General features: G+C 34.6%; 1 protein-coding gene across 2 annotated transcripts; it reads left to right on the forward strand.

Moving 5' to 3' along the window:
• Positions 1–792: 792 nt before the first annotated feature.
• Positions 793–7,257, forward strand: LOC114821598 (UDP-rhamnose/UDP-galactose transporter 4-like). 2 transcript variants are annotated; one of them, XM_070813800.1, is made up of 6 exons: positions 793–980; positions 1,389–1,604; positions 3,388–3,572; positions 3,672–3,872; positions 5,293–5,454; positions 6,639–7,257. In XM_070813800.1, the coding sequence occupies exons 2-6, from the start codon at positions 1,475–1,477 to the stop codon at positions 6,660–6,662; spliced, it is 702 nt and encodes a 233-aa protein (XP_070669901.1). In that variant the 5' UTR covers positions 793–980; positions 1,389–1,474; the 3' UTR covers positions 6,663–7,257. The 2 variants fall into 2 exon arrangements, with proteins under 2 accessions (XP_070669901.1, XP_028950324.2); XM_029094491.2 differs by having other exon boundaries at positions 6,656–7,257.
• The last annotated feature ends 1,158 nt before the right edge of the window (positions 7,258–8,415 follow it).

The raw sequence follows: 8,415 nt of genomic DNA on the forward strand, positions 1-8,415 counted from the left end.
TGTTCATATAGGGAACTTGATAAGAATAATTTGGTTGCGTCGCTGAGTCCAATTCAATGAATTTAGGAAAATCTGAAAGTTAATTTGTGCTTCTCACGATTAATTTGGGGGCATTGTCATTCATAGTTTATAGGAATAATAATTGGAAATCAATTTGTATGCATATGTGCCATGTGCGGAGAAGAACCCTCTAACTAGCCTTACACCCCTAAAAACATCCAATTTCGTATTACCTTTAGTTTGTTTCTACAAGTACTTAGGTTTACTTTAAATTCGTCAAAACAACCCCCATTTAGTATTCTGAGTATTTGTAGTTTAATTTTCGTCCAAATCACCGTCTAGTTCTTGTTTTGAGTCAATTTAACTTAGTTTTGTGTTATTTGAGTCAGTTTAGCTTGTTTTGAGTTGTTTTAAGTTGTTTGAGTCTAGTTTTCAGTTTTTAAGTTAAATTTGTGTTGATTAGTATCCCTAACTAATCTCCGGCCTAGAACAATCCCTAATTACGCGTACTACAACTATCTTAATAGGGCTTAATTTGTGTGTTAGTTTTTACCACATCATTAAACTACGTCAACATTTTATATTATTATTCATTTTTGTCTTATTATCTCTATAAAAAAAATAATATAAACTATTGATGTAACTTAACCTTAACCGTACAAAACAGAAGGGCACAGAAATGGGAGGGCAAAAAATTTACCTCCCAAAACGAAGGACCTTTCTCCTAATCCAAACATAATTAAGATAAATCTTAATTAAAATAAAATAAAACGTAGAGAGAGAGAGGGTTGATTTACTTTCTCACAGTCTACGTCTCCATCTCTGTCTTTAATGGCGACGAGGACGGCGTTGCTCAATTCCGCGAGCGCCATCGAATTCGGGGCGTTGTTCTTCTCTCAAACTCCTCCTCCTCCTTTTATTACGTGCGCAAATCCCGAGGCCTTCTCTGGATCTTCTTCTTCTTCGTCTTCGTTTCTCAGGTTTCCACTTTCAGCTTCCCACTCGCTTTTCGTTTTCCATTGTTTTCCCGGGAAATTGAAGCATTGGAGTTTTTGTTTAATTGGGGTGCTGGCTGCTGCTTTGGATTTGACTTACATTTTCTGTTATCTGTTATGCAGTTTGAAATCCAAATTTTATTTTATCATATTTTGTTACCCTCTGATTTTTTCGTGCATCTGTTTGGGATTGTAGCATGGCGGTTCAGATTTTGGAAATTGTTTTCTCATTTGTGTTCTGGGTTATATTATTGTATTGAATTCATGGTTCTTCTGTGTAGAAATTCAAATCTGGGATCAATTTGGAAATTTAATTGCTTCTTCGGTGGTTAATTTGAAAATTGCTGATTTTAGTATTCATTGTGTGTAATATGATGCCCTAATACTGCACAGATAACGATTCGGGCGGGCGGATGGATTTATGAAGACTAAGTAAGCAGTGAAGAATCTGGTGATCAAGTAGGAGCTGTAGGTTAAAAATGGCTTCAGCAGGCAAAGCTGATCGGAAGGCTTCTCTTGATGCCGCGTCATGGTTGTTCAATGTCGTCACATCTGTTGGTATAATCATTGTCAATAAATCGTTGATGGCTACTCACGGTTTCAGTTTCGGTAAGTTTCTGTTGTCCTGTTTTGCTCGCTGAGTTTCTTCAGTTGCATTCCCCTATAAAATCAGTAATCAGTTTGATGCCTATTTTTTTATTAACATCTATCAAATTTCTGAGTGTTTTACTTCTTAGAATCACTTTGAAATGTCGTAAAGGACGCTTCTTTTTTCTTTTATATATTGCTATGTTTTTTGAAGTCGTTATGAAAATATTTATTCTTGTCTTTCGGGTTTCGGTTTGCCTCTTGTGAGTTGGTAAATTTTCTCACTTTGCTTTTTGGAAAATTACCTTTTTTAGTTTTCAAATTGTTATTGCTCCTCCTTTTCCGCCAATTAAATTTAAAGACCGAGGGAGTGTAACTAACCTCAAAGCCATACTCTACTCGATGAATATAGATCACAGGATTGGGGGAGTTTATTGACATAGCTTATAATGGTCGATTGATAACTAGATATTGGAAGGTGGTATTAAACTTTGCACCATTTTATGATTGGTGTGTGGAGAAGGATCTATTTGATCTTGGATATAAACAAAACCTCTATGACTTAAAGATGGTCCTGAAAATCATTGCATAAAGTTGACTAAAGAGGACACATATTTTTCTTTGAAATGTTAATTCTACTTAATGATTTAGGTTCTAATAGTTATAACTGAAAGGTGGTGCAGAAAAGGAAAACGAAAATGCATAGATATTCCAATTCACTGTAGAATTGTAGGCCTTAACCCTGTAATGATCTTTCTCCGATTTGTTCTAGTCTCTAGGCCCCTTGTGCTTGTTGGTAGCAAGAGTCGAAACGTGGGGATGATGGTGACACAATTTGGCGTGCTAAACAAGATGGATTGATGGTGGTGCCTAATTGCCATCAAACCATTTTTATTAAGTTTCGTTCTAGTCTAGTTGCAAGGTAGCCCAAAATTTCTCAAAGAGAATCACACAACCATGCGGTGGGTGCAGAAAGAACTATTCTCTTCTGCTAAATAATTCTCAAAAAGGAGCTTGACTTTTATCCAGTCCACAATTAGAATAAAGTCCTCTAAATCGTATTTTGGCCATATTTCTTTTCCTTAAGGAGAAATTACAAGTCTACAAGCGTGTCCGGATATAAATATAATCATAAATATAATATTATTTAAGTGATATTACGTGAGTAGTGTGCATGACATATTCTTAAAATGTCATCGACATGGCAACCATCTAGTAGTGTGGATGGTTCATAATCTTACAATGGTGGAGCCAAGATTGTTCCTAAGGAAACCAACTTTAAATAGTAAACAGTGATAATGAAATTTAAGGTGCCAAAACAATAAACTCATCTATATATGCAATGCAATCATTATAATTACTGCAATTTTGATATCCCATCTGTTACCATTCCAAAATCAGAATCCGAATGAGAATGTGAAATAAAAAGTAATCGCAATTTGACACAATAATGAGATAGGGATAACGAACAGGGAAAGATTTTAAGAAGCTGGCCTTAGATAGGAGGATAAATTAAGTAAAAATTGAGGCATTAAGTGGCACACATGGATCAAATGTAAGAAAAGAGAGTCAAAGGGTGAGGGCTCAGAAGGTTCAGCTCCAATATAAAATCAAATAAATTAAGATACAGTACGAATGAACGCAAAATAGGCAAAATTTGAGAAGGGTCAGGTGACACATTTGGACCTTGAATGGCTCTGCATATGTAATCTAACACACTGCTGCTTTAAATGAAACAGAAGATTTTATTTTGGGAAACTGTAGCAGAAGCATGAATCTTGACATTTTTCTCTACATAATGCAGCTACAACATTAACGGGTTTGCATTTTGCCACAACAACCTTACTGACCGTTGTTCTTAAATGGCTCGGATATATCCAGCCCTCTCAGCTACCGTTACCTGATCTATTGAAATTTGTTTTATTTGCGAATTTCTCCATAGTCGGAATGAATGTGAGTTTAATGTGGAACTCTGTGGGATTCTATCAGGTTAGTGTTGGTAAACTAGTGAACACCACATATTTTTTTTTTTTTCGTGATATAGATTTGAAAAATTAACGTGGTTTTGTTTTCAAACATTATTGTCAGATCGCGAAGCTGACTATGATCCCAGTATCATGTTTTCTTGAAGTTGTCTTGGACAATGTGCGTTACTCAAGGGGCACAAAGCTGAGCATAACATTGGTTCTCCTGGGTGTTGCAGTTTGTACAGTTACTGATGTCAGTGTCAATGCCAAGGGCTTTATAGCTGCTTTAGTAGCTGTTTGGAGCACTGCCCTTCAACAGCATGTAAGTACCTCTTAACTGAAACTCGTGATCTTATATAGATACAGTAGGACCATGATGGAATGGGTTATGGTCATTCAGCGAGTTCTGGTCTCCTGGTCTTGTGGTCTCCTGAGGCTCGACATATGAAGTTTCAACTCAAGTGATGTTTCCATCTATTATTTTTAACATGCATCTACTTAAGAAATTTTCAAGTTGTTTAACCGGCTAACCTTAATCAATAGCCATATTATTTCTAAATGGGTTGGAGCTGTGAGATGTTGAGTGTCCAGATCAGTTTGTGTATAGGATGTGTTCTTAGATGTGGATTTACTAATTTTGGTCAACTCCAAGCCCCACTTTAGCCATTTTTTATTAGGAAAACTAATGAAAATGGCTTGAAAACTTTTGAGTTTTAAATAAAGGGTAAAGTGAATAGTACAGGATTGACTTTTTAGCGTAAAAATGTAGTTTTTCGTTAAGAGGTATTCATCAATTTCCTCCCCTGAACTTGTGACTATTGGCCAATTTCCCCCCTCAACTTTAATTTTGGCCAATTTCCCCCCTCAACTCTCATAATTAGTCAATTTCCCCCCTCAACTTTAATTTGGCCAATTTCTCCCCGCAACTCTCATAATTAGTCAATTTGCACCCTACTGTTAATTTTTTAATTTGATCATAATTAAACAAGTGTGTGTAAGAAACTAAATAAGATGTATGTTAATCATTTTCCTATGTCTTTATCCTATTACAAATAGATTAAAATTTATAATTTTACAATTTATCATAGATAGTATTATTAGTCATAATAAATCAGTATGGAGTAATTTTATTTGATTTTTTACTATACAAAATTGATAACGAAAAGGATTGATGTGTACATTTTTGTATGTGAATACAATTTTCTTTATAAAAGTGAAAGCTAAGTTCAAGTAAATTGCAGAGAATCGAGCTTTAGTGCAAAAATGGCTAGTCAATTCATAATTTTCGACTCCTTATTAAGAATAACCCATTTTATTGAAATAGGTCTGATCCATGAGTTTAGGATTATTATTTCTTCTTCTACATGCTTTAAACCCGGTTCATAACTTTTTCTTATAATCAACCCATATCACATACTAATTGTATTATGTTTTTGTACATTTTACCCTATATTATGCTGGTGAGTTTATGTTAATTTTAGTACTTTGTTGGAAGTTATTGGAAAGATTGAAAGAAAAAAAAAAAGAATAGATGGAAAATTAAAAAAAATTAACAGTAGGGTGCAAATTGGCCAAATTATAGTTGAGGGGGGAAATTGGCCAATGGTCACAAGTTCAGGGGGGAATTGATGAATACCTCTATCGTTAAAGTGAACAGTACCTAGAGCTTTTCGTTAAAGTTCCCTTTTTTATTCTGTTTGTCCCTTGCCTTGCAACATTGTTCACTATCTGAGTTTGTGCAGTATGTACACTCTCTTCAACGGAAGTATTCTCTTGGGTCTTTCAACTTATTGGGACATACTGCACCAGTACAGGCTGCATCTTTGCTGATATTAGGCCCCTTCTTGGACTACTGGTTGACAAATGAAACAGTTTACTCGTACGACTATCATTTGATATCTACGGTAAGTTATATATGATAATCTTATTATTGATAGATAAATGTTTATCATAGTGGGGCCCAATTACTTAATGTTTCAGTACCCTTTATATGAATAATATTCTTCCATTATTCATGCTCAGTTGCATGTGCTCTGAATGTTAGGCCCACATCTTCTTGTGATTGCATCTCGCAGCATGTTCATTATATTCAATATCATAGTTAACCCTTCAAAATAGTAGATTTATTTCTTTGTATTCCATGACAAGTTTGCACGATATTTATTAGATCCTTGGTTTCTCCAATGTATTATGTTGATTGTTGTTTCAATTGTGGTGTCAGGCTCTAACTGTGTGGTTGTGTGTTAGTAACGTCATGATATTTTTAAATGTGGGCAGCTCCTAATCTGGTGAGCCTTAAAGTTTTTCTTGGCAAATTCCATAAGAGATTTATGGTGCCAAATCAATTAGTTTTGGAAAATTTTATTTATCAGGAAAAGAAACCATATTTCCTCTCTCTGTATTGTATCAACCTGAAAGGTGCCAATATGAGTGCACAAAACTCTATACTACTTCAAGCCAACAATAGTGCACAAATAGGGCTCCTATGGATGTGCTTTTATAATGGTAGAAAGTGCTTTTAAAGAAATTGTTTTTGAGTTCCAAAAGCACTTGAAGTGCTTTTCCAGGATTCCTTTAAGGGTTTTGCTAAGAATTGGTTGTAAAAACATTTTCACCAAAAGCGCTTACAAAGTTATTTTGAAAGAACTTCCAAACAAGTTTCAAAATACGTTTTTCCTGTGCAATAACTGTGCAAGATTTGCAGCATCCCTCATTTAACTGTGCAATAACTGTTGATCTTATTGATGAATTGTTCGTTTTCTCCCTATGAAATTGAATAAAAAGTTATCACTTCTCAAGTATAGTCAATTAATTTTCATGTTTCATGTAATCCACAGTTTCTTCTTTATGATAATCTTTATAATATACACATGACTCTTTTTTCTGGTGTTTTTTTTTCCCCTCTACAGGGCCTGATTGACACAAATATTCTTGCATTTTAAGCAAACTTTAGTTAGACCATTATATGATAGGTCTTTTCAGACAAATAAAAATGGGTGGAGTTTGAAGCGGTTATTATGACATATGACTACCTGCATTTTGCTTACAGCTGAAATGACTTTGTCACTGCGGTTAATGATTTCAGCAGCTATTTGTTTTGTGCAGTCATTGATTGTCCTGTCTTGCACCATTGCGGTTGGAACCAACCTCAGCCAGTTCATCTGCATTGGTAGATTTACTGCTGTGTCATTTCAAGTCCTTGGCCATATGAAGACAATCCTGGTCTTGATCTTAGGATTCATATTCTTCGGGAAAGAGGGTCTCAATCATCAAGTAGTCATAGGTATGTTCATCGCAATATTGGGAATGATATGGTACGGCAATGCCTCGTCCAAGCCAGGAGGCAAGGAGCGTCTTCCAAGCGGCAAATCCCAAAGGAACAGTGGCTTATTATCAGAATCTTCTGATGTGGATGAGAAGGTCTAGAATTCAGTGACAGGTATGACAATAGTTGGAGGTAAATCGAAAGAAATAGAGAGCGCATTGTGGTCAGATGATTCGAGGAGTTTCTTGACAACGTTAAGCCAGATCTTTCGTCCCTCCGGTTATACAACATTTTTTGTTTTCACCATAGCTCATCATATTCGTGTTGTTGAATTTACTCACAGTGAAAGTTCCATTGCATTGGATGGGTGTAAAAGTTCCTTCTTGGAAGTTTACCTTGTACCATAGTTAATTTTTTATAGTAATTTATTTGTTAAGTGAAATTCTGACCATCTCATGTTGTGAGGTAATAATACGAGGAAAAGGATCCTTGCCGGATCTTTTTCTTGGGAATCCTAGGGATCTTGTGATTGTGACCGTTTATTGTATATCGTGCAATTAGAAATCATTTTAAAATTTAAAATTAAATATAAATAGTAACTAACGATTTCTAACCATACGATATATGATGAACGGTCACGATCACAGGATCTTTAGGATTCCTAGGAAAAGGATTTGGCGGTGATCCTGTGCTACGTGCGACATACACATTTTAAATGTATTTATATGCGTAAATTGACAAGAAAAGTTAAATATTTGATGTAAATGAATAATCTTAGATCATGTTGTCTCTATAGAATTTACATTAAGAGTACAGAAAATAATATTTAATAAACAATGGATTGAATCACATTATTGATATCCCATTGTGAGGCTAAGCTCACCCCCTTCTCTTTTAGTGTAGATAATATCGTTTGTTAAAAAAAAAAAAAAACTAATGAAAAGGGTTTGAAAACTTGAGTTTTAATGATAAGGACAAAATAAAGGATAAAGTGAATGACATTTTTTATAACAGCATTACACGTCTCATAAGATGTTTTGAACATGTTTAAAAATAGAGAAAACAATATTTAATAAACAACCGAATGAATCACATTATTACAAGCCCATTGTGAGGCTAAGCCCACCCCCTCCCCCTTAGTGTAGATAATATCGTTTGTTAAAAAAAAACAATCATTTGACAACTAATTTAATCACATTATTATCTGCGTGCGAATGACCTTTTTTATAAAAGGCATTACACAACTCTTAACATGTTTTGAACGTGTTTAAAAATAGAGAAAATAATATTTAATAAAGAACTGATTGAATCACATTATTGCTAGTCTATTGTGAGGCTAAGCCCACCATCTTCCCCTTAGTGTAGTTATCGTTTGTTAAAAAAAAATCATTTGACAACTAATTTAATGTAATTTAATCACATTATTATCCGCATGCGAAAGACTATTTTTTATAACTGGCATTACACACCTCTTAAGATGTTTTGAACGTTTTTAAAAATAGAGAAAATAATATTTAATAAAAAACTGATTTAATCACATTATTGCTAACCCATTGTGAGGTTAAGCCCACCCCATCCCCCTTAGTGTAGATAATATCGT

Source organism: Malus domestica, chromosome 15, assembly GCF_042453785.1.
Source record: "Malus domestica chromosome 15, GDT2T_hap1".
Classification (NCBI taxonomy): Eukaryota; Viridiplantae; Streptophyta; class Magnoliopsida; order Rosales; family Rosaceae; genus Malus; species Malus domestica.